Raw genomic sequence first — 27,861 nt, 5'->3', positions numbered from 1 at the left:
AGGAAGGCTTTGCATCGGCTGAATAAAACCACCCAGAACATCACTGCTACCCACGTCCAGCAACAGATTGATCATCCTGCTGCCGCCAGGCAAGCGATATTGAAGTACCTGCTGTTGTACCCCCAGACAACAAAGCAGAATCTTTCCTCAGAATCTAAACAGTAATTTGCAGGTATACAGTGCGTGTCCTAACAATTAGGCCAACAGGCACCTTGTTACTTTTTATTTCTCTTTTTTTATAATGGCATTTTACTGGTGTCCAGTGACTCTGAAACCCAATAAAAGAGTTATAAATTACATCTAAGTTTCAGCAAGCATCTCTTGGCTGTCAGAAGAGCGGTCCAAATCGTCCTCCCTGCTTGAGGTTTTGACGCAACTCTGGCTTTGGCTCTACAGCTAAAAATTGGTCAAAAGCTTAAAAGGTTAGAGAAGCTGGTCTCTGTCCAAAAGGTATAACTGTGTGATAAGAGAGCATCACTCTCAACGCAAAATCAAATATTATAGACATTTTTGGACTCAATGTGTCAGTTTGACACTTAGAAATGTGACGTATACAGTAGGCACCTTTTGTAACTTGTGTAAAAAGGAGACCTGTATATCTATAATATCATTTTCTAATTTCTGCATATCGCATGCAAATTCTGGATCGACATTTGCCTTCATGCACAGGACATGCTATCTCTCATACTACATATCTGTGTAAGCTACTTTATAATATGTGCTTTCAGAAATTACATTATGTCAAGTGTAAAGTCATTTTTTATTGATATTCAATAAAATTATTTCCGGGGAGCAGGGACCCTCTAATCATTTAGCATTTTTAATACACTGCAATGCACTATAATACAAAGCAACCTGTATCTCACACACACAAAACACACACACACACACACACACACACACACACACACAGTGAGCTAGTCAACACCGGCAGTGCTCTCCACTTGTCCTCATGTTTTAGAGCATAGTACTCCATCTTGCTTTGCAATGCTCCCAAGACACCGTGGCCTAATCCATCAAGTGAAAGATGTATTGCTTTTAAAGCACATGGGTCTATCTGTAAAACACTAACATGTGTGCTGCCTGCTCTAATCTCATTAGTTGCTCCATTAATTCCCAGCCAGTGGCATTACTTTCCCCTTGCTTTCCACATTCTGATGTAAACAGACAATAGAAAAGTCACTTCTTTTTTTTTAAACACATCTATCTAGTCTCCCCCTTTGATAACCGTTTCAATCAAAAAGGTATCGCCAAGGTTGTCCGCGATACTCAAACTATATTCATTGTGTAAACCTACGTTTAAATACATTCACACCAGCACAGTTTAAATACATGATAATGTGGATGTGATGTCATTCCCTATTCTCAATGAATGTGTTCGTGAAGGCTTCCAGACAAATAGAATCAGAGCAGCCATGATCCGACCGTCCCAGTTGTGTCAGAGGAGGCCCGCCTGCCGCAGATGAGAAAAGCATGGCATGTCAAATTGCCAATACCTCATTCCTGCGACTGCCATTCATGGAAACCAACTTTGTTACAAACCAAATTGATCACAAAAACGTTCCTGTCTCGTCGCAATTATCAACTCCCTTATTAAGTAAAGAAAATCCACCCGCATCAATCACGCAGTTGGAGCTTTTACAATAATAATGTTGGACATGTCATCTACATTTGTATGTGCAACTACTATAGCTCTGAAGTTGTACTGGTGCTCTTTGTGGGTGTGTAATGAGAAGTCCAGCCGATCCACCAGTATCCAGTGGCTGTGGCGGAAGAATGGCTGGGCCCTGTAGTGGTATAGCTGTATTGATTGGTGCTAGCTGGTGCCAGGCAGGATGATATGTAGGTCGGCATTGCCAACTGGATGGCACGGACAGTGCAGTCTACAGTTTCCATTCAGTTGTACCCAGTGACACCCAGTCATGATGGGAAAACCAATCCTGTGTGTGCAACAACACACAGTAGAAGAAAAAAGGGGAAGAGGAGAGGAAGGAGAGTAGGATTGGGTGTATCTTTTGGGGTTTTCCCAGATACTGGTGTTAAAATGATGCTTTTAAAACGGTGCCGGTGCCTAAAAGGTGCCTGAACCGATACAACAACAAAAAAAGAAGAGCACAAAACGACCGTTGGCGACATTAAAGAACAGTTTGTTTATTGCTAAGGGCACAATGGTCAAATTGAAATAATGTATTTAAAATGTAATGATAACTTATTTCACCAGTCAATTGCTGTTAAACAACAACAATTACAGAATGTCCTCCCAGTTGCGGTCTGGCCCAGAAGCCTTCTGAGCTTTCATCCACTTTCATTATCTGCACAGTGTTCCCAGTCAACACCTCTTCCTCTGAGGAATCACTTGTTTTGTCGTTACCGTGCTTAAGTGTGTGAACATGTCTTATCTTTTTGTGTTTTACAGTGTCTTTTTTACTTTCAGTCTTTGAGCTTTTGTCTTTTGTCCATCTATTTACACCTACATTAAGTAGCAAGGTGTCCTTATCTTCCACGGCGGAATCATGGCCCCTGTGTGTTCGCTTTGCCACTGCTGAGTTTATGCACCTATCTACCGGAAGCATGTAGTTGGTGAGCTTCTTTTGATGCCATTTCCATGGTCACACTGATATTAATGGCTTTTTCAAGAGTCAAGTCTTCGTCATTTCTTCTGTGCTGCTTCATTTCGTAATCCACACACGAGCCAGTCTCTTAATGTGTCACTTAAAGCATCCTTACATTTGCAGTGCTCAGCTGACTTGCGTAATGCTGCAACAAACAGACTCTTCTCGATTCTGTCTGTGGAAACGTTCTGTAACCCAACTTGGCTTGGGTGAAAAATGGTTTGTCAGTGTGTTTACAATTTCTTTGTAGGTTTTACTGCCTGGCTTTGCTGGCTGTATAAGATTGCGTAACAAGTCTTTGGGCCAATCCCACTTAGAAAAGTAGGCACTAACTTCTCATCCTCTATTCCGGGGGCCGTGACGAAATAGTCAAGGTGCTCTGTGTGGGAGCTCCATTGCTCCGTGCTCTCATCAAAGGGACTGATTAAGCCAATAACTCCAGTCATTTCAGGGCTCCTGGTTAAATGGCGCTCTTGTACTCACAGACGGTTCCCTTCTGTAACTTCAGCCCTTGTAATACCCCGGCTCTACTCGGAGTTTGTACCGGCTGGTTTCCCACTGCTTTTTCCTTCCTGCTTAGCTGGCTGCACAGCACATACCTCGGCACACACAGCGAACCCGGCCGCCGTCTATCACCTGGTCAGCCGAATGCATCGGCAGAATGCAGAATAAAACTCCTCCGTCGCAGACAGCAAAGCGTTGGTGCAGATATCCTCATTGCCACTTTTTGTTATATTCTTAACTTTTTCATGTTACTAGATATAACAATGATAACCAGGACCACGACGGAATATTACCTGTTTATTAACACAACAGCATGTCTCAACAGCAGCATGGCTAACACCCACAAAGGAAGCTAAAGTTACCCACAATCCATCAGGTGTATCTCAACTACAGATGTTATAGTAGCCCAAAATACACAACAGAATCCTTTCAAAGTGAAATACAGCCACGGGACCCTTTAGCTTTCAGCATTTTAACCGTGTTTATGCCAGCTACTAGCTAACAGTAGGCTAACGTTACCTGCTGCCAAGTGTAATGGTACCTACCGCCACGTGCAGTGATGCTTCTGTTGCCTGTAACATCTGTTTCGGAGCACCAGAGGGCAGTGCAGATATTAAAGTGGCACCAAAATCTGAGTTGTCATTCGGTCTGGTAGATAACGGTTGTTATATGGCACTGGGTTTCGGTACCCAACCCTAAAGGTGAGTTATAGAGCCTGACATTGATCCTTTCACATTCCTTGCAGGAGAGGTTTTATGGCTGCTAATGATGTCTAACTACCTTGGATGGAAGAAGTGATAAAGGGATGAATAGAGTGTACATTTTTATTCACAAATACTGAACAGGAATGTGGATAGATGGATCTATAAATCTATACTCATGATCAACAGGTGTCCGTTTAGACGCTGCAGAGAAAGGAGAAGGGATAACTCTTTACTTGTAGGACAGTGAAAAGCATTTTAATAGGTTTTATAGCAAAACCAGATGAAAGAAATGACTTGGGAGACTGGAAGCAAAAGAGACTTGGAGGAAGAGGAAGATTGTGTGCTAGTAGGAGGACAACTAAAGACGAACTGAGTGGGAGAAGTGAATAAACGGTACTCTGACAGCGGTGAGAGCCGGCACCGACTGAGTGGCATTGAGCTAGCCGTTAAGTGATGTATAAAACAAACGCGAACACAGCAGGGCATGCACGCCGAGCATCTCCAAGTCTGCTATTTACATCTGCATCACTGGACTCAGAACATCCAAATGAGGAAAACAGAGCCGGCCACAGCAGGCTTGTCAGCCTCTAATGTTCTCACATCATACCGATGGTCACCCCGCACAGCTGTGGTGTACCATCTAGGGCGCTCAAAGTTGCTCAAAGTTGTCGTTTGCTACTTATTGCATTTTGTGTGTGTGATTATTGGAACTTTCCAGAATGCGTTGGTAGACGCTGCAGCTCCTCAACAGCAAGAAATGTCAATTAACAAGTTCTTTAGCAAGTAATTCATACAATGATTACAAACAGTCAAATATCACTACACAAGCACCGAGAAAATGACACTTAAATCTAGCGAAATAGACGATTCAAGGTTTCATTAACAACAATGAAAGATGTAACACTATATAACTTTTTTAAACTGGACATAGCTCATGTTTTAGGCCTCTCTCGATCATCCAAGCTCCTGGATCTGGATTTTTTGGCTAGGGTACGTGAGTTGCGTAACACCGGTGCATTTTAGCTTCCTCCAACTTTTTGTCCTATTAGTCAGTCTGCACTCAAGCCCTTTATCACCAGAAGCAAACCTCACAAGTACATCAGCTACACTGCCACATACTCAGCGCTGACGCAACCCCCTTAACACTCAGATTTAGCCCCCCACCAAAACTGTTCTGAAACCTTTTTCCAAAATAACACATTCTTCTAATAAAAAGACATGACTGAGCTCATGTTTCTGTATGCGCGCACATGTTTGTATCGCTCTCCAAACCCAATTATTTCATTGTCTCGACACTTGAGCTAATAAATCTGCCGGTTTGGGAGAGCAGTGGGAGAGCAGGGAGTACAACAGAAAAAGGGGGAAGACGAAGAAGAGGGAGTTTGTCCTGGAAGATAGACGAAAGAGTTTTTACAGTTTCATCGAAATGTGGCATGAAGTCACGCTCTGAGAAATGATAGCAATTAATCAGAGCTACTGAATACAATCTACTCAACTAATCACAATTAACTTAATGGATGAGTCACAAGGAAAAGGCCCTGCGTGCTAGCTGCAGCCCAGTCCTCACAATAACCAGAACTGTAGAATGAGACAAAGGTAGACAGCGAAAAAAGTGAACGAGAAAATAAAAGAGAGCAAAGTAAGGAGAGACGGAAAGGAAATAAGATATTGCACAGCCGCGTTGTTATGATGTCAAGTTTGAGAATTTCAGGCTGATTGTATGAAATTGCGAGTTAAAGGGCACATCCAAATCAATTTGGTGCGGCAGCGAATGAGGACCCTGTGCAATTAGAGGGTTTTTTATTGGTTAGTAGATTGGCTGTTACTTCACCGGGAGCATCTGACCCGCTGGCTGTTTCCTTAATATACGATCTAACTGTTCATTAGGGTCAGTTTCCCTTTAAAGATGTACAGGATGGCAATTGTTAAGGGGCCAGAGGTAGACGCAAAACCTTAAAATTGACTACGTACTTAGAGGGTCACAAAAACAGAGTAACTTCACCTCCACAAATGAAAAAGTAACAAGGACTATTAGGGCCATTTCACCATGAGTGCAAAATGTTTGTCAATGCCATGTCAGCACTTTAATACGTATGTGGTGTTAAAGAGTAAGGAGCTCAGCTGGAGCATGTGTGTTGTATGTACGTACATTGATGTATCCAAAACAAACAATAATTCTATTGACAAAAAGTTGTATGACAAGCAGATTCAGAAGTGAAGTGGCGGTGCTAGTGTACACTCTTGCAAAAGTTGAGTTCTAACTTTAGGCTAAAATGCCGTGCAAACGTTTTTATTTGAAAGATTGAGATTGTGATGAGGTGAAGGGGGGGGGGAGAAGAGCCACGTGATGCTAAATGGCAGCAGCAACAAAAAAAGAATGAGCAGAGATACATGAAGGCCATGGAGTTCAAAGAGTAAAATATGTTCCCAGGTTTAGCTCTTCTCTGCTGCAAATCTTATTTGAAAATATTTGCAACTGAGGTGTGAAAGGTTAACGTGCATAAAACTGACAAATTACAGAGCATAAATTTGGTGTGAAAGGCCCTTTAGCTACACAGTAATATAAATACTGTAGAAGTCCACTTTTTTCCTTTTTGCAAGTTTATATTATTACAGCACTTTGCTCTATTCCCACAGGAACTATTTGATGAATGCAACTTGCAACTTGTCTTACTCTCTCTTTGGACACTTTAGTGGTCACAAGACAGAGAAGAGTCATAGGTTCTGACCAAAGGTGTCTTGATACAAATAGAATTATAGCTGCTGCGCAGCTGTGAGTCGGGGCCGGGCATTTTGAGGAGAAAGAAAAAGGAGAATGAGGAAGACAAATATCATCAAACATTAAAACCTAAGTCTTTAATCCACACAGCGCAATCCATGAGTATGCATTAGCATGTTTGTTCTGCATCAACCGAGGCTCAAACTCACAACCTCAGACATCAAGGGCAAGCCATGCAACTGCCAGATAAGACACCTGAGACGGCGTCACACTTTACTTTATAACTGAGGCAATCACAAGTGTTGCTTATACAGTAAAGGCAGGTTTCAATCTAGTAGTAGGAAGATTTGAGACAAAATTCTGAGAATTTGTATAGACTACACAGAGATTTTTTACAAAAGAAATTGATTGCTCCATAAGTGACAAAACTTATAATAGCTTACATGAGGATAAAATACTATCCTCATGTAAATTTTGCCAAAAAGTCTTGAGATAAAATTCTGAAATTTACCACACTACTTTTGTCATTTATTTTCATGCATATTGGAGATGTATTAAGTGTGAGGAGTTAGGTTTAATTAGTTAAAAGTAGTTTTTAAAAGTAGTTAAAAAAAAACAGTGATGGACTTCATTATTCCTGGAAGCTCAAAGCATATGATAATTTCAGCTCATCTGGGCTTACATTTTGGTGAAAGTTGAAAAGTGCTAGTATGTAGGACTGATATGTTATATATTACATTTTAAAAATGTTAAACTTTACGTACTTGACGGTTGCTGTAGCCACCATCAGGATTATTAGCCCACCAAGCCTGTTGAGGAAGTTTAGCACAGGACTGGACCTATGTGCAAAGTGTGGTGATTTTTCTAATGGATGGGACGGCAGTTTTAATGGTAGGAATGTTTAATATTATCCGCAAATACAAGAGGCTGCTTCTCGGCCCCTAATGAAAGTCTTTCTCTGAGGTTCCAAGCACTTGCCCAAAAAGAGGCCAGAATAGGGTCTCAGGTTCTAATCTTCTATGGGGATACAAGTTGCTCTTCTTTCGGTGCTCCAGTACAAATACAAGACCATTACACATTACATTTCTGAGATTACTCACTGCCACAATTGCAGCATTTTAGTATTCATTGCTTTCTTTCATGCATACACAGAAAAACAATGTCCTGCAGAAGAATCCTACTGCTGTCCACACCACGGTCAGGCCTAAATTATAGCCACAGGAGATTATGGGCAGCAGTTGTGCCCTGTGGGTCAAATGGGCAGTGAGAGGGCAGCTATAGTAAGACTTACAGGGACAGAATGGCTCCACAGCAGTGGGTTGACACTTGCTTCCCATTACTCCAACGTGTACGATGTCACTGTATAGTTTGATTTGTTTTCTCACTGCTGAGTAATTAGTTGCATTGTCATGAGTTATTATGACTTGATTTCCTGCTATTAATCTAATAATGTAGCCTGTTGATGCATCAAAGCCTGTAGGGAGTGAATTAAATGTATTGGTAGAAAAATAAGCAGCCAGTGCAACAATATTGTGGTGATACTGATGATATGTTGCATTTAAAGAGCCACATTAAATGAAACCTCTTTAAAATTGAAGGAGTATTTATAAAACTAACATAATGTTGACCCAATAACACAATAACCAGTGTGCACCCTTCACCTATAAACTGAGAGTGAGCCACTATTTTACTACAAAAATATAGTCTACATAACACCTTCAATATCGTAACACGCAATATCACACATCGTAAATGTGTGTTTTAGATGTTCTCAGGAGCCAAATCACTGCGACAAAAAAGAATCAAGTTGTGTAATGGAATAACACCAGCTAGACGATTAAGCTGACCAGATCGGGTGTAAATTACATTATGGTTTCAGGGAATGTGATCCAACATCAGACTCTGGAGAGGCCAAACGCAGGAAGCGCCCGCGACAATGTGTGTCGAGAGGGAGAACGAGAATTCCTCCAAGCCACATTATTACGTTCAGCAACTCCACAGAACATGCAACAGGCAGAAACCCAAAAATGGCTTAGGTGTGTTCTCCTTCCCCCGGGGTGTGGTGAGAGAAGTGCGCCGGCCTGGAGCCAAGACGGTGGTCAGGGCAAAAACCACAAAGTGAAAATAGAGGCAGCCGGGGCCAGAAAACGTCCGGCACAGATCAAAGCTGGGCGGGGCCTCAGCACACAACAAAGTGCTATGATGACAGATGGAGGCCATCGAGGATTTGAGTAGTGCAGTATGTGTCACAGGACACTGAGGTCAGTCAAGAGTATCACAACAATGGCAAAACAAAAATAATCGTGCAACAAAGCTGAAAAAAAAATAAAAATAACCAGAGCAGGGAAATGAATGGAATGACAGCCATCAGACGACACATACAGACAAGGGTCGATGGGTGGAGTGAAAACAAGAATACAGGCCAAGACAGCGCTGCCGTAGAGTTGGGCCCCAAGGCCGTAACAGACGGGTGGTTGTTGATGTCTGGGACGATGTCTAAAGAGAATGGACGTGAGAAGCATGTTAAAATGAGAGAGCAACACTGACCAGGATAGAAAAGGAAGCCATTCGCAGACACCGAGCCTAGACTGGCTGAAAATACTCATGGCCAAGAGCAGGGTAATTGCGGTTGGTGTTGGTGTACTTACAACTTCAAGGTTGTGGTTTGGATTCCCACATGCGAGTACCTCAAAAGCATGGATGGTATTGGCTTGATTTGTGGTGTGGATGCTGCTTTGGTACAAGAGGTATTCAGAAACTCATGGATTAGCAAACAAAGCCGCGATTTTCATGACATAAAGGATGTTAACCACAAATACAAACGGAATAAAGAACCTGATGATACGTTCAGTTTGCAGTTTGCTGTAAGAATTTTTATACCTACATTACGGAATAACAGGCAACAAAAGGTCCCTGGCATCCTGATTTCATCCGGGGATGTTGCAGCCTATGGTCGGTGCCTTTACACCCAGGCCACTGGGACGCCCCCAAAGTCATCATTTTTTAAGTCTTTTAACTTCCTAAAACCATCTTTCAAACTCCTGGAAGCTGCTGAAAACCACTATGTACAGATCAAACACATAATTTCTCAAGATGACTGAACTAAAAATGTTACTTACGAGAGGTTCCTTGTTTTTGACCAGTCTTATGATTTTCACAGAATCCTCATCGTCGTCAATGTCTTCAGGCAGCGGAGGTAGTTCGGGGTCGTAACTCTTCTGGGCGATAGTGTCATGGACCGACAGAAGGCTCTAGAGGAAGGAGAGGGATAGAGGAGTAGACGGAAGGAAAGACACAAGAGGCGAGGGTTATCAGTAAAACCATCAAGGCCTTAGCTTTATCTCTGTCTAATTAGCCAAATAAAGTGTCGCAATACATGCTATTAAGAGTTTAATCCATCATTTCTTTCTTTGAGCAGGATGGAGAAAATGCAGAGACTGCAGGGAGGATGGTTATGAATTGGGGTTTCTCCCTCCATTGCTGGGTGATGGATTTGAATGCGTTCAGAGCCAGAACTTGTAGCTACATGCGTTAATTGTCCTTAGGCCCATGCTCTCCCACCATACATCTCTCTGATTAAAGGCAACCAGGACCCGTCCTGGACCATTGCTCATGAGAGTCTGCGCATAAAAAGGGTGTGGGGCAACCTTGGCCATCATTTTTCAGGACCAATGCTTTCCAAGGGCAAGGTGGTGAACACTTGGAGAAGAGATGTTTTGCACCGTTGTACGGCAGGCTCAAAGTAATGAAGTTCTCAGTCGCCTCAGATATTTCACACGTTCACGAGCAGACATTAAAAAGAGACGGGACGCAGACAAGAATGATGCCATTGAGACGTTCATTTTTCAAACTATTTAACGACTCCATGTCCGGACCAAGATGCAGCTGGACGCGTGCTGCTTTTTCCATGGTTGAGGGGAGAGAAAAGTGAGAAAAACATCTTCCACCCCATGTGCCAGACAAAAGTATAGAGATAGAAAGTGAGAGAGAGAGAGAGAGAGAGAGAGAGAGAGAGAGAGAACGAGAGAGAGAGAGAGAAGAGAAAAGGATTTGGTGAGAAGAGGAGCAGTGTGTTTTATGGCATGGGAGCATGCTGCAGTACAGCGTTCAAGATGTTGCTAACTGGGAGCAGATGGGAGGAGGAGACACAACTCGAGCTCTGTGGCCAGGATCCACTGAGAGACAAGCTGACCAACACACATACAAACGCACACACAGAGTTTCATCTCGTACACTTGAGAGGACCTGTGTCTATTTATTCCCTTGGTCCAAACTTAAACGATGATTCTAGGTTCATTACGTGGTTCTTTCTTTTGTGGTTTTGGTAATTATTCATATCTGTATTCATTACACTGTACTTACAGCATGGGTTTAAAAATATAAAGAATTATCTTAACCCTCGTGTTGTCTTCCCTTCAACCTTTTTTTTTTTTTCCAACGTTTTTGACGCCTTTTTTTTCACGGTTTGTTTTTGCTTTTTCCAACGTTTAGAATTTGTAGATTTTTCTTCTACACATTTTCAGCGCTTATTTCTACGTCCCATATTTTCTGATATAAAACAAAAATGTAAAACGGGTCAATGTGACCCGAGGTCAACACAAGGGTCCGTTGTAAACATCAAGGAAGGTTTAGATAATCTGGCTAAACTGCTGGCTTTATCAACCTGACTGATCATCTGTTGTGTCTCTTGAAGCAGAAAACACTGTGTTCCCAGATCTCAGCAGTTATCTTGATAAACAGGAAGTTATAATAAGCCATGGGTATAGCGACAAAAGTAACTGGAAATTGAAAAAAAAACTAAATGGAAAAGAATAGACTGAAATCTTCCTTCACAAATGTATCGTTTCTCCATAATTCCACAGTAGATATGGACATGTTGGGCGTCCCTACAAACGTGAAGAGCTGTAGTATGTGAATCAGGTTTCAAATTCAACGGGAACCCATATTTGGCCTCCTGTCCAAACTCTCAAATGCCATTAATCGCCTCTTCTTCTTGTTCGCTCTTTTATCTTTCATACATTTTTGTTGTTGTTTGTTTTACAAAATGTTCCCAGCATCCGTTGATTGATGTTCATTTCTCAGAACAGGTCTAACAATGTGTTCCTGGCTTATATCGGCACCGTACATAAAAACACACTTTCTGTTGTATTGTATGTCTAGTGATGCTCATGATAGTATTGAAATATTATCTTGGAACGCAGGAAACCAAAACGGTTTGCAGATGAGGACAGCAAACTGAATAGGATCCCAAACCTGTGCTTGATTTATTCTATTGTGTTCATAGCGCCGTGTCATGATATGGATGGAGGTGTTCGCAGTTACAGTTACATTCTGTGGTTCAGCACCACATGGGAACATACGTGACTTTATAACAAGAGCTAAAGCCAGGGGTGGTGATGGCGCAGTGGATATGACACGTTCCTTTGGTGTGGGAGATCTGGGTTTGATTCCCACTGTGATACATTAACCAACGTGTCCCTGAGCAAGACACTTAACCCCTAGGTGTGCGACCTTGGATATATAGGTTGCTTTGGATAAAATGTCAGCTAAGTGACATGTAATGAATGAAAGTAGCACTCCACTCAGGGCTGAATAAAAGATCACAGGGCAAATATTTACAGAAAAATGCTTCTGACTTTGTGGCCACCATCTCTTTTTCAGTTTTCTTTACCTTCTTTTCCTCTGTTTTTTTTTTCCCCCACAGGGGGTATAGGTAATATTATTATTATTTTAATTTGCTGTTGTATCGAGTTTTTTCTGTAAAATCCAGCCTGTGCCGTGACAGAAAACCTTTTTTGAGTTTGAGGTTGGATACATGTGGTGTTGTGGCTCTCTTTATGGTGTTTGACTGTCAGTCACAGCACCTGTTCTGGGTCGTGACAACATGTGGGTCAGCCAGGCGTCCATCAGCCTCTCAGCAGGGTGGGACACCCAAACGGGCCTGGTGCCCGCGAAGCAGAACTACAGTGTTGACACTGACACCGTGCAGAATTAGTCCCTGGAATGAAATTGGAGTCGTGCTGGAACAATTTGTCAATCAATCCATTGACACAAATTGAATCGACGGTGATTTTGCTAAGATGTTTTTTTTTCTCTTCCTACACATTGTTTGATTCTGAGCGGTGCAAATGAATACAACTCAACTGTTCAAGTCATAAATCAAGCAAAAATATAATTCAAATAGCAAACATTTGCTGGATCCAGCTTGTCAAATGTGACAAGTTGCTGCTTTTCTCTGTTTTATATCACAGCAAACTGAAAAAAACGTTGGATTATGGACTGATTAAACATTTGAACATGTCAACTTGGGCTTCAGGGAATTGAAATGTGTTACTTTCCTCTATATTCTGACATTTTATAGACCCGATGTTTAATCGTCGAACACATGAACAATTAGTTTTAGATTGGAAACTTGGTTGTTGCTGTAGTGCAAAATTGTACAAAACAGAGTAAAGCATACAGAGCTAAGAGAACCCTCCACATTTCCTCATGCTCACTTCAACCTTTCCTCCACTAACCTGCCAGTTGCCGTTTCCTCTAAACTCTATTCACCAGGCCTAATATCCTGACCTGTGAGTGTCCTCTCATCGATGGCACTTCCTTAAATCTGGCACTGCTGCCACATTCTCCCCCACGGCCGTGCCTAACGACTTATAACCGAGCCACAGCTAATACCTTGTAAAAACTCTCTAGGAAGTAGCAATAACAGCTGTATGCTAATAGATAGCACATGGCACATGCCCTGGCTGGTGACCGCTGACATGTGAGTACAACTGCACAGGTACAAATGTTTTACACACAGAGGTCTTTGTACGGAGGCTTTCTTCCTGGGTTGATACGAGTCAGTGGGTCTTGTTATGCCTCAGTGTCAGTGGATTAGCAGCCTAATCAAATCTAGAGTTAAATCCTTGTATAGGCCTGCAGCGGAGGAGGAAGGAGAGTGAGAGACTGACAGAAAGATGAAGGGGAGTGAAGCCCTTGTTTTGCAGGCATCTCGTCCGTTCTCGGTTTGTGTGTTTATGTTCATTAGGCATAATAGGGATCCTAGAAAAACAGATCACTGAGCTTGACTAAATAAACCTGCTCGTACATTCCTGGCATTGGCCTCTCATTAAAGCCCCCCCTCCCCCCCCCCCCGGCCCTGTCACCAGACCACTCGTTTTTTAGCTGGTGGTGCTGGATCGATGCAGGGTAACTGCTTTGCCTAAGCGGGAAGGACCCCGCTGTGTGCGTTCTGCCTTGCCGTGCTGTAGCCCAGCTGGGATTTGACACTCACACCCCCCCCTAAGCCTTGAACCTCAGCACGTACCACCCTGACTCAAATACATTCTGCAAGCCTGTATACACACACCTACCTCCATACGCGCCGACGGATACAGCCGGCCATCATAATTGGCACTTTCATCCCTGTCAATATTAGTCTTGCTGAGGGGGCGCTAATATGGGTGAAAGTTGTTTTTTCATGTGCGAATCGTAAAAGAGAAAGTTTGAGGCAAGGAAGAGAAAGAGAGAGGGGAGTTTTAAAGAGCATGATTTATATCTCCACCCCAGGAATGGATCATTTCAGCCATAATTAAGAGTGATACAGTTACTATCGCACAGAGACGCCATTCAAAGGCAGCAGCCATCTGCTTGTGTTTTACACCCCCGGCCCTGTGATTTACACTGGGGTTGGCTGGTACGGTATCAAGTGCCCTGGAGGACAGATGGAGACAGAAACATAGCAAAGTTTTAATACTTTATTCCTGAAGCCCACATGCATGCCTACGGTTTGAGACACAATGTCAGGAAAACGTCAAGAGCCTCCATACCCCAAGCATGTTACTAATGAACTAATATAGTGTTGCCCGAGTATTCCAGCAGGAGCGTTTTAGGCCCAGGCGCTCAAAACTTGAACCAACACGCGAGAGTAGAGGTCATGAAGTTGAGGGGTAGAGAAACTTTATGCAAGTGAGTGAACACAAGCAGATGTCAATCGCTCAACTTGACAACACCAGGTATGATGCTTTCAATCTAAAACGGACACACTTGTGGTAACTCACATAACTTCAGAAAAAGATCCAGGAATTGTAGAATCCAGCTTTCTTTGATGAACATACCATTCCGGTACTCTTTTTGGTGGCATCTCAAAGCCATGAAATGTTTGAAATAATGATTCTAGTTCAGTGATCACTTTGGATCGCCTCCCTTGGACTCAGTTGCTTCTGACAGGGCTCTCGACCGGCAGTAAAGGAAGCAGTAGCCGAATATTTTCCATTGTTTGGTGTGGAATTGTTTGGCTGACCTCGTATTGCACTGGAGCGCAGGTCGGCTGAGCAGCATGTGGAGGTGGGTGGGAGAACAGAGCAACAGAGAAAGCAAATAGACAAAGAGCGATTACAAGTAAATGTTGGTGAAGCTCTTTCTGAGTAAAGAAAGCTGAAGGTTGGAGAGGAGTTTTGTGCAGAGGTACATACAGGTACAACTTTTTTTAATGTATTTCCTAAATTTCCCTTGGGATCAATCAATCAATCGTATAGGTTTCAATTCAGTTCTTGTTATTGGAGATGATTCCCCACACACGACCCAATCATTTTATTTGGTAATTGGGGGAAATCTACATCTAATTATAGTATCTGATCTAAATAATAAATAATAATAATGGTCAGCTGGGGTTGGGGCAAGGGCTTTAAGATCGACTCTGGGGCTGAAGAATCAGCCTTGGCAGTTGCAGTGGTCATAGCTCCTGTTTAGTCAGAAGAGGAATAAGTGCAGGCACTCCAACGATTAAAATCAAAGTCCACCTGCCAATCCTTTTATTCTTATTCAATTTCATTCCACATATGAATGTCACCCCAAACAGATCTACAAATATCAGAATCCATCACATTAATTTAGAGGGGGTGGGACACTCCATCCATGAGGATACTTCCTAAAATGTATAATATTAACTTAATTAAGTTGTAAACACCAAAACATCTAACAAGGGATATCCTAGATCCATGTCTATAACCACATACATGAGAGGGCAGGATATTGTATTGGCCTGTGTGTGTGTGTGTGTGTGCGTGTGTGTGTGTGTGTCCCTGAACCACAGACCTGTCTCCTGCCTTCTCCCACCTCTCCTCACTTCATCAGTGGAAGTTGCTGAGGTTCCTGATCGATGACTTTCATGAGCTCTGCCTTTTGATGGATTGACCCTTGCCATGCCAAATACCTTCGCTGTAAGCGCAATTAAAATAATAAACGCAGGATCTCTGACACAGGCATGCTTCATGGCGAGCGCAGGGATCATTTGCCGGCGCATTTCACTTCAGGGTTGACAGAGACAAAGGAGATCATAACGTCCCTACGTAGCAAAGTAGGAGAGCAAGGTTGTGATAGATTGCGACCGTTTTGTCTTCGGGATAGTGCCTGGGTGAGTGTGTGTTTGAGTGTTTAACCACCATCATGTCTCTATGTGGGATTCTGTGTGTTGATTGCTGGTGAAGTGTGGTGAACTCAATTAAGACCCCATTCTCATGCCTTACTTTGTGTAACTGTACATCTACTGTACCGGTCAGTCTTTCTATATGTATATAGTCCATATCCACGATGTTCCACTTCCGGGATTCCTCCGGTGCCGCAGGAAATTCCGCTGGATGCATGTCTTTTTCGCCGATGTCCATTTCCTTCCTCTTTCTTTGTGTTGGCATTCTAAACTGCGGTGGATTTCTGAGGACTATGGTTAACTGCTCCTCAGATCTCTGCAGGGTAAATCCAGACAGCTAGCTAGACTATCTGTCCAATCTGAGTTTTCTGTTGCACGACTAAAACTACTTTTGAACGTACACACGTTCCACCAAAACAAGTTCCTTCCCGAGGCTATTTTGCAGCGGCTCCGTGCGGAGCTTAGCACCGCCAGAGACGACGATTGTGATTGGTTTAAAGAAATGCCAATAAACCAGAGCACGTTTTTCTCCCATCCCGGAATGCTGTGTGGACTAGCCAGACCCTCCTCCGCAGCGCTGTAGAGGAAGGTCTGACAAAGCGGGACTAATATGTATATAACGGTATTGTTTTCATTAAAGTAATTAATCATGACACCACTAGCATAGACATTTAAAAATCCACATGTTAATCTGACTTGTATGTTTGATCTTTTTGTAGCGCTTGGAACACTTTACACCTTAGCTAACGTTATCTATAACAATCGCTAGCCATAACGTGTGTGTGTGTGTGTGTGTGTGTGTGTGTGTGGTATTGGTAGAGGACTTCATATTGAGCTGTTGTTTCTGGCAGAGCCCCTATAAGCATGACAATTGCATTAAAAAAAGGAGCCCATCCAGCTCTCCTTCTGCAAAGGCAGCTCTGTCTGGCTGAGACACCTGCACGGCCTGATGGATGGCCAGTTGTGCATTTGAAAAAAAGAACGTGTAAATTCATTTTGTAGCTGTCTGTGTCTGGCTAACGAGGCCAGAGGCCACAGCCAAGAAGACAAGAAGAGAAGAAAAAGCATGGCCTGGATCTCAGCACCATATTGTTTTTTGTCGCCATGATAATCCCATCAATTTAATGCCAGCACTGAATAAACAGTGATGCACAGTGTGTGATGACATCAGTGGGAATACGAGCCAAATACTATATATATATTTTTTTTAAAGACAATACTGTGGTCCTCCGGATATGTGCTTGTAGTTTCTTAACATTTGCAGAATATAAAATGAACATAGATTGTAATGAAGAATAGGTGCCAAACTCACCTTCACATGGGGTTTGGCCAGGAGTTTGAGAAGCTCTTTGATTTCTCCGTTGGCTGATTTCCCTTCCAGCTCTTCAGACAACTAAAGAGGAGAAGACAAAGATTGTTCACACAAATGCATTTAAAATATGAATCAAAATCAATCAGGGAAGGCTATTAAATATGCTGATAGGAAATTTAAAAATCCCACTGTCGTCTGTAGAGGTTATTATTTTTGATGATTACTGTCTGGTTTTTCCAAGCCTTATTTCAACTACTGACTTGAGGTAAAAACTGATTATATATTACTTATGAAGATCAACAGAGGATACATCAAATGGAAACTACTGTACCCAGTATGGGAGTGTGAACCAGTGAGGTAACCCCATCAAAAGCATGTGTAAAAAAAAGTACAGTTGTTCACCTAAGGGTACTGGCTGTACTTTCAGGCAGCCCCAACCAACGGGGGCCAATTGGAAAGGAAAGGTGATATTGTGCTATATTAGGAACATCTTGTTTCTTTCTTTTTTATTCTGTTTTCTGACAAAACAATCAAGCCACATACACATACAACACAATACCACAAACTCATCAGACATTACAATACAAAGTACAACAGACGGGGGGGGGGGGAGAGACCATATTAGTAAATTCCGTAAATTCATTTATACGTCAGTATAAGTTTTTTAGCATTAATAATAATAATAACTTGTATTTATATAGCGCCTTTCATGAAACCCAAGGACACTTTACAGAATTACTGTGGCTAAGCTAAAGGAGGTTGTTTCAGGGTTTTTTTTTAAAGTATTGTCTCATAAAGGTACTTGGTCCTCCCTAAATTAGGTGCATCTTAATAGGAGGCAAGGTCACTTCTTGACATAGGGCCTAGAATTCACACGTGTTGCCATTTTTCCTCTTTGTTAAATGTACTATTCAGTAGAATTATTTTTTAATGAAAATCACTCCATTCCTCTTGGAAACAATGGGAGCTGTGAGAGCGTCTCTGAGCAGTGGGACAGCGCTGGACTTTCATGATAAATGGCTGATAGCTCGGAGACGAGTGACCCTGCTTTCGAAAGCCCAGGCCACGCTCCTCCGTGTGCGCTCTGATTTATGGAAGAGCCTCCTGGACGTGGTGTGAGTGTGGAGAGGAGAGGAGAGGCGAGCCGTCGCACACAAAGACCTGCTTGTACTGAGCTGGGATAAGGAGCTAATGTCGGCTACGCAAAGAGGACCAGTGGAGCTCACAGGCTGGGATGTGAAGGGACAGCTGACAGTGGTAGAGGAAATCACACACACATGCACTGTCATGTTTCTTCTCGTGTATGTATGGTGTGTGAGCATGCATGTACAGATTGGCCATACTGTACATTATGTTATGTGTATTTTCAAGCAAATTGCCGTACATACATCACTGAAAATGTAATACGTTTTGGACTGTTGCTCAGACTAAAAAAAGCAATCTGAAGACATCAGTGAGCTTTGGCATTTTTCCCTGTACATTTTATAGTATAAATGATTATTCAAGTTAAATAAATGGTAGATTAATCGACAATGAAAATAATCATTAGTTTATAAAATGAGAACTTGACCCACGTTTTGTTTGTATGACATACAAAACTGACATAAAATATGGCTAAAAAACGTATCCAAATTGGCAGTCAAAGTATAGAGGATGACATATTTTGTGCAGACTGTAAAGTCTTCAGAGAAAATATTTGTGATTTTCGGTTACATAAACAGATAAAATCACTTGCTGTAATAACAACAGAAATGACAAATAATATGTGCATGATGCAAAAATGTTTAACTGTATTTCTATTATTATTATTATTATTATTCAGTGGGTTTTATTTGACATATTGTGTTATGCATTCTTTGTCTTTTATCTCATCTTATTTGTACTTATTATCAAATGTGTTTGATTTTCCATCTTCCTCTCCATTAATTATGGCATTCTATCTCTTTTTATGTTCATTTTGTCTATTCTGTCTATGGGTAAAATGTGTGACTGGTCGCTGGAAAAGGTTCCTTTAATAAACCCTAACTAATACATTCACAAGTTAATGATAAAAACAAACATTATAAACAAAAAAAGGTCAGTTTTACTTCCAGTGGGAAAATGCTACATGCCATTAACACTTCAGCACCAATTGTGTGTGGTCAAAGGGTTAGCATGAAGCAAGTGTAGCAAAGAAGCATGAAGGGGACATATAGATCATTTTGGTGCCTCTGTTGTCATCACCTAACAGATAAGCTGAACTGGAAAATCTCTCCAAAATGCAGTGTTCTTCTCAAGGCAGACGATGACAGAGGTTGGGAATACGTACAGTGTGTTTGACTAACGACCCCTGGGGTGCAGGAATGAGGGAACAGAGGTGAGGCAGAGGTAAAGGCAGGGGCCCAAGGGTTAGGGAGGACGCTATGTCACTACACCCCAAGACAGGAACATGTGCTTTTGGCTGGAGGCTTGGGGGGGGGGCTTTTCATTATTTTCCCCCTCCCCGCAGGGAGAGCGACCATGCTAATGAATAATCACAGTGGTCAAGGTTACTCTAGCTGAACCTCAGTCAAACCTGCATTACTTCACCTTTTTTTTTTTAACCAGAATAATAGAATCTGAAAGCGTAAGGTCAAAGGGAGGCGGAAGAAGTGTAAGAAAAACCAAAAATGTGAGATGAAGACACAAAACAAAGAGATAGTACAGATGATCAAATTAGAGGAGAGGAGGAGGAGGAGAGAAAGGTAGAGATAAAGGGGAGTCAGGGTCAGGGTCTTTAGAGAGATAAAATCTCCTGCTCTGACACACCGTCATCTATCATCTCATCCCCAAGCTGTTTACAGCGAGGGAGGGAGACAAAGAAAGACAGAGGACTGTAAATTTCCAGTCTCTCATAATGTCTTATTAAAGCACCTTGCCCCATAACTCAGCATAGAGGACAGATGGGCCATGTTTGACAGCACCCTCTGCTCTCTACCTTCATGCTTCCATGTTAGAGTCATTATTTTCCATCCTCAGACCTTCACAGAGAATGAGGGGGGGGGGGCATTTCAAAGAAATGATGCCGGTCTCCTTTGAGACTTTGTTTATTTCATTTGTTAAATGTCATGGCAGGCACTGCAGTGTTTAGATAAGATTGATCCCAGCATGTCGGTTTATAGCTCTCTCTTGACCCTGAACGGCTAAGGGCTCGCTGCTCTGATATATAGCTGCCAATATATCAAGTTCACCTTTTCTCAAAGTGCTTATATTAAAACATATTAAAACTACTGACCTTATATTTACAAAAATCTGATCTCAGCCATCCATTTCATATGATGGATAAAATGCACTTTGGCATCATTTATTATTTTATATGTTTTATTGTGATCAATAACACATTGGATGACTACAGCAAGCGTTTCACCTGGATTCATTTCCATACAGCATTTTTGATTCGATTTTAAACAGTCCTGCACAAAGATGTTTTCCTATTATTATATTTTATAGGTTTCAATAAAGTGTTTAAAGTGTCACGGTCTAAATACTGGCTTTCACACTCTCAGAAAAATTAAATTAAAAAGGAAATGATGAATGGATGAACTTCTCTCATGCAAATAATCAAATTTAAAAGTTTCAGAAGAAATAACTGTTTATTAAAGTGACTTCAATCCAAATGCCATTTTCAATGGGGTCATATTTCAAATGGAACTATTTAAGATGCCGTTGCTATTATAACTTATTATATTTTAACCAATGATAATAACTTGGGGGCGTGCTTATTTACAGCTTGAGATTTTTCAACCCTAGACTCAGTAGTTATGTATGGGAAGGAAAAGCCTCTCTTTTGAATGTGATGATAACAATGGGACAGACAAGAAGAAAATGAAGCTAAACAATGAGAAAATAAAAGCCGCTAAAGGAATCTTAAGGTCAATCAGTGAAGTAAAATGCTGTTTTGGGTAGGCCTATATCATAAGTCTATGCCATGGATAGTTACTTAATGCATAAGACAGGGGCCGATATATTGTCCTGAAAATAAATCATTATCATCGTTCCGATAAAGGAGTTACAGCTGATAATTACATCCAATAATGTGGAGCCTTTTTATTAAATGGCTGTGGAGTTCACTGCAAGTATAACGTTACCACTTTAAGAGAAAAGTAGATAAAGAATGCCGAGAAGAAGAATTTTATTGAAAGTGGGACAATACACTGGCCAATCTAAAAAGGTAAGCTACACACTGAAAATGGCTTTTTAAAAGTGTTTAGCTATCGTTGTTGGTCCTTCAATTAAAATTTGGAGCACTGCAACTTTAAATTCTTAAATGAAATACTCATCAAACAGTAACTGGGTCATATTCTGATGGTCATTGGTCTAATCTGACCTACCTAAAGCTTGTGGAACCATAATTAGCTGTACAGTAAAAATTCTCTTCCTCTCTCTCTCTCTCTCTCTCTGTGTCTGCCTCCGTCCCATCACTAGTTATAAGTATGGACTGCAGACCAGTGCCCTCTGATGGCACCCAGTGGTCCTCCCAAGTAACAGCAGGTATTTTGGTGAGAATAAAGATGTTGGGAAGTTGGCCAGAAAAGGAAAAAAGAGTTATTTAGGGGAGAAGGATACGTGTCAGCCACAGGGACATACAGTCTCAGTTTAAGCGATGGACAGTGATCTGGAACAAGGGGCTGGCATTCGGCTTACTGTTGAAGTGGTGTTTGTAGATTTTCGACAGGATTGATAGAGACTGATTGGATTGGCAGACTGGAACATATATTGAGCTGGTTCACGTGTGAGGCTGATTTGTCCCTTTTGATTAAAGTTGTGGTATTTCACATTCCACAATGAGGCAAGTGTGCTTCTATTTCAGGCTTAATGAGGGCTGGAGGGAAACTGTGTGCAGTGATAAACGTGTAAGCACATCCATAAAGGCATGTGCAGTCACCCACCGACATATCTTTATATGTATGTAATACAGTACCTATTTCCTGAGCCCAGTATCGATCATGTTTCAGGGGGTGCTCGTTTGTTTGAGCAGTGGCAGTCACCTGCTGTGTGTGCTAGACAGTGCAGCCGCGGGGCAGATGGGGGTTGAAGTGTCATTTTATGTTAGGCAATAAATTAAGCCTCCATTACCCGAAACCCAAGCCCGAAATGAATTTCATTTAACTGTAGATCTCTCCCATTGCCCTTCAGTCCTCAGCCACCACTTCAATAGCGTTCATTCGGAGCAGTGACACGGGTGAAAAACAATCCGCTTCAAAAATACACTGCACAGCTCCGAGTTGGGAGTTTTTCTTTTTCTTTTTTTTTTGACTAGCCAAGGAAGGGGGACTCAGGATTGTGGTGTGCTACGAGATGCTTTGATACACCATCTCTGGGATTTATTCCGATACCTGATAATCCCGAGGAGACGCTTTGCAAGGCATTTACCAGGAAGTATACATTTGAAAGTCTGTAATTTGACAAAAAGAATGAGAAACAAAATCTGTAAGGGGGAGGGAAGATGGAGGCTGATAGTCGGGGGTGTCTTGAACAGTCTATGGCCTTTTGCCTGAACCTGGGGACGCAGAGCAAAGACTTAGGAAAGAGAAACAGGAGTGATCCTTCACACTCTGTTGGCCGCATGAATCTGGTGGAATTCTCGTTCTGGTGTTATCTGGTTAGCAGTGTCCTTTGCCAGGATTAACAGTATGGTAGGACAAACACACTGACAGAAAAAGGAGCAGTAAAATGTCTATTTGAGAATATTGTGCCTGCAGATTCAAACCAGGACACCCTGGTTTGGTTAAGGGTCCCGGGTGGTTTGGGACTCGCGTCATCTGTACTGGCGTGTGTGAACCTTCCAGGATGGAACGTTATGGCTCCTCCAATGACACTTGTGGCCTGTAAGGTCAGAAAAACCACTTAAGACCACAAGACGGCCTTTCTTTTGTTACTCGCGTTACTCTCTTTTGTGAAAAATGAACGCTTGCAGACAAGGAGACAGATAGGCCTACTTTAGCTGCTTCTGATCCAACGTCGCAGGACCTTATGGTGGCGCAATGATACACCAATCGAACAATGAGCATTAAACCACAGCATGGCCGAGTGCGGCTAGAATGAGCTTTCTCTCCTGGAAGTATGGACATTGTAAAATGATAACAAAGGAGGCAGTTTATCATTTAGTCTTCTTTACTCTGAACTCCCGATGCAAGTAACAAGTGAGCAGTGACACACACGTTTTGGGTGCTACCGTATATGTCACAGTATATGCGCAGGCACATTTTAACTACCGTATATATATCAAAGTATATGCGCAGGCGCATTCTAACTACCGTATATGACAGACATTACTTTTCGCTCGTCGAAATTAAAGACAAAAATGTAGTGGTGAGTTGTTTATGTGCAGGTGTAAAGAACCTATCCACATCTAAGAGTAGCAATTCAAATCTTACGAAGCTAGTAGCGAAAGACCCGAGCCCTACGGATGCTGAAGGCGCCACTCCACGCAAACAACCAAAGCTAGATTTTACACGGACTGCAGTGCAGCCGATAAGCCAGGCAGAGCTGAATACATTGATTGCTAGGTATACTGTAGGCCAATCACTTTTATTTCATTGGGCCTAATGTGGTAAAAAAAAACAAAAAAAACTGTTAAATGACTGAGACCGTTGTTATTTCGTTTCAAGTATTAAAAGGGACGTTTGTACTGCGGCTTGATTTGAAGGCCTGTTGCCCTGTTGATTACAATAAATAGGTCTAAAAATTATGTTTATTGTGTTTGACTGTTCAGTACTGTTCATATTTACATTTAAAAAGCAAACGTAAAAGTTACTTTCCCTAGTAACTAATTACTTTTGATACACAGTAATTGGTAAAGTAATTCAATTGCTTTTAAAAGGAGTAACTAGTAACTGTAACTAATTACTAATTTTCAGTAACTTCAGCCCAACACTGGTCTCAGGACACTCTGGACTCTCTCCTCCTTGGTCTTTACCTCAACCCTACTGTACAAACTTCAGCCCCTCTTTCTCTCGTCTTTCCCTTGACTCGGTACTAATTAGGATGATGTATGGCTGCGGGCTCTTTAGAAGGGGTGGAATAGTCAGAGGCCCTTTGATTACAATAAACAGAGCTGGGGATTTCAAACAAAACCACACACCAGTCAAAGGGCTTTTCCTCCTCTCCGCTCACCATGCCAGGCCGGTTCTTTGGTTTACACAGGTGTGGGTGTGTGCACAAGTGGATGTAAGCGGGGCAGTTGCATGCTTATATCCACACGTGGCTTTCAATAAATATTGCAGATGAACAATACTGTGACAAATGGACACTGGACGTTTACTCAATAAATCAGAACAAATATCTTTCACAGCTTGACGAGAGGTGCAGGGCCAATGGAAGAAACTCATCATCAGTAGTGCTGTTGGTACTATTATTGTCTGTGTGATGACTTCTCATTAACAGGTTAACAAATGAAGAGGGACTGCAGGCCATACGTGATGCTTCTTCGCTCTGAATATGCATATTTAATCTAACCCTTTCCCTGACTCCTGTTTATATGATGCAACGCCACAATCATCTGTAGTTTGCCTGCTGCTTTCATGCGTGCCCATCCATCTTCAGCTTTCCTCTGGATAAGTGGCCTTTCCATCCAGTTTCTGCCCTAGGAAAATTATCGCTGTTTTCTTGCAGAACTGGAGTTTCAATTTTGTGGTGTATGGCTAGATGTTTGGGCAATGAGTGGGAGGCAGAATGGTGGTGGGTGTAGAGGAGGGACAGTGTAGTGTTATTGCAACAACGAGTGAGTCCAGAAAAACGCGATAAAGAGGCATTTGTCACTTGTGATCTAAAGTTTCGATTTCAATCTGCACAACATTCAACTGTTTCAGCATTCAACACTAAGTCTCTCTGGATTTGAGTATAAGCAAACCATGTTTGCTTGGTTTTTAAACACAACAACAAGACAGGCCATGCAAGACAGAAAAGACAATGTATGTGTAGGTGGGTGACAAATTAAAGGAAAAAAAAAAACAAGATAAATGAGTAGAGAAACACATCAAATGCAGAGTCCTCCATGCAGGACACGAGCACTCACAGAATGGTTTGATGAGTATGAAGATGATGTTAATCATACGCTGTGGCCTTCACAGTCACCAGATCTCAGGATCACAGGATGGCTCTCCATCTATCGGCTTTTTCCATAAACAGCGGGCAAACATGCTAGCACATCACTGTTAGATAGTAAATGCCATAAACATATTCTTTGTAAATATTTACAATCATTCACCGAAAGAACCAAGCAGGTCTGCCTTATTGCACAATCGAAATTTTCGTCAAAACTTGCCATTTTCAGTGTGTAGCTTGGAGGTTGTTGTTGTTTATCTTAGCGAAGGGATTTTGAGAACAGTAGCACACGGATAGCAGAAGGGGAAATAAGCCACGCACCAAATGTAAGGCTTTATCCTGGCAACGTACTTCCGTTGCACCACACTAATGACCAAATTACGAACGACTCTGTGACGCAGTGTAAGCCGCGTCATGTCCAGTCTGCGGCATGCTTTGCCCAGCGTCACCCCTCGCCTAAATCAAATGGAGTATTTCCAGTAAGTGAGAAACGCATCTGAGATGGACAATCCCTTGTTGTGTGCTACATGTGTGAAAGGACAACTCTGGACTATGTCGGGACTGTATCCCTTGGACAATGTCCGGAGTTCATATGTAAAAACGGCTTATAAGACTTTGTTGTTTTTTTTCATTTCATTTGTCACCCATGAGTTTGTGCAACCAAATAACCTTACTTTGAAAAAAAAAGAACTTACTTCATGGGCCAAAGCCGAAGCGCTGTCAAGAACAGGGACGGGCTTGCTCTCTTCGTAGTGCTGCAGCTGTTCATGGATCTGAAAGGACAAATTGTGTTCATCAGTGTGAGAAGGAGCGAGCGAGAGAGAGAGACAGAGAGAGAGAGAGAGGTATGAGGTCAATGTTGGACTGCAGAGGCCACGGCGAGGCCTCTCTGAGCAAACACGCACACGTGTGAGCAATGTGCACACAACAACCCATGTGCACTGCTACAAGCACAAATGTATGAAAACCTGTACAGCTTCCATCAATTTTATTTTATTTTATTTATAGTGTCAAATCATAACAGAGATTATTTTAGGACAATTTACAGATATAGAGTAGGTCTAGACCACACTCTTACAATTTACAAAGACCCAACAATTCACCAAAGAGCAATTGCACACAGCGGCAAGGCGAGGAAAAACTTCCTTTTTACAGGCAGAAACCTCGGACAGAATCACAATCCAAGTAAATCTGTGAGGCGAGAAAGCACAAGGACTCCGGGGAAGAAGCTAAGTTAGTAAGATGCATTAATGGGACATGAATGCACACAGATAGAGGAGAGAGAGAGGAGCTCAGTGTGTCATAGGAAGTCCCACGGCAGTCTAAGCCTATAGCAGCTAAATTAATTAATTATTATTTATTTTATTTACCTTTATTTAACCAGGAAGAGACTCATTGAGATTAAAAATCTCTTTTTCAAGTGTCCTGGCCAAGACAGGCAGCAGTACCACCACACATACATACAAACACAAAATAACAAAAACAAATGCATGGACTCGTTTTTTGCATCTTTTAGCAGATTTAATAATTTTATGTTACGCAGGTGAAAAAATGCAGTCCTTGAAGTTTCTTTTATGTAGGCATTAAAGGATATATCCTGATCAAAGATAACTCTGAGATTGTTTACCGTGGTGCTGGAGGCCACGGCAATGCAATCCAGAGTAGCTATATCTTCAGATAATGAGATGTGGTGGAGTTTGGGGCCAAGTACAATATCTTCGTTTTGTCTAAGTTTAACATCAGGAAATTGTAGGTCATCCAGGTTGTTATGTCCTTAATGCAAGCTTAAAGTATAACTAACTGATTAGTTTCTTCTGGCTTGATCGATGAATATAATTGGGTATAATCTGCATAACAGTGAAAGTTAATGGAGTATTTCTTAATAATATTGCCTAGAGGAAGCATATATAAGGTGAAGTAGAATTGGTCCAAGCACAGTGCCTTGTTGAACACCATGACTAACTTTAGCGTGCATGAAGGATTCATCGTTAACATGAACAAACTGAGATCTATCTGATACATAGGACTTAAATCAGCTTAGTGCGGTTCCTTCAATGCCAATTAGATGTTCCAGCCTTTGTAATAGGATGATCAATAGTGTGGAATGCAGCAATACAATCCAAAAAGACAAATACAGAGTCCTTTGTCTAAAGCAATTAGAAGGTAATTTGTAATGTTCACCAGTGCTGTCTCTGTGCTGCACTCTAAATCCTGACTAAAAATCCTCAAGTAAACTATTTTTATGTAGAAAGTCACCCAACTGATTAGAGACTACCTTCTCAAGGATCTTAGAGAGACAGGGAAGATTAGATTTAGGTCTATAATTAGCTAAGACTAGGGGTGTGCAAAAAAATCGATTCAAATTCGAATCGAGATTTAAGCTCTAAAGATTCAAAATTGATTCACAGAATTCCAAAAATTGATTCATATTTTTTTTTCTTTGTTTTGACATTGTCCTGAAATGACATTACCTCACCATTCCCCATAGCTGCATCAAATTCACACTGACGCCTGGGCACTCTAGTCATAATCAGAAG

The 27,861-nt window shown here is 41.8% G+C and overlaps 1 protein-coding gene across 2 annotated transcripts in view; it reads right to left on the bottom strand.

The window, feature by feature from the left end:
- mpp7a (MAGUK p55 scaffold protein 7a) overlaps positions 1 to 27,861 on the bottom strand; it is a 184,187-nt gene that overhangs the window by 59,775 nt on the left and 96,551 nt on the right. For both annotated transcript variants that reach the window (XM_078280190.1, XM_078280189.1), the window contains exons 4-6: positions 26,020 to 26,097; positions 17,261 to 17,341; positions 9,659 to 9,790 (exon numbers count right to left, since the gene is read on the bottom strand). In XM_078280190.1, coding sequence (XP_078136316.1) covers positions 9,659 to 9,790; positions 17,261 to 17,341; positions 26,020 to 26,097 — 291 coding nt within the window. The remainder of the gene's footprint in view (positions 1 to 9,658; positions 9,791 to 17,260; positions 17,342 to 26,019; positions 26,098 to 27,861) is intronic.

Source organism: Sander vitreus, chromosome 22 (genome assembly GCF_031162955.1).
Source record: "Sander vitreus isolate 19-12246 chromosome 22, sanVit1, whole genome shotgun sequence".
NCBI classification, from domain to species: domain Eukaryota; kingdom Metazoa; phylum Chordata; class Actinopteri; order Perciformes; family Percidae; genus Sander; species Sander vitreus.
This window is presented reverse-complemented; position numbering and strand designations above follow the sequence as displayed.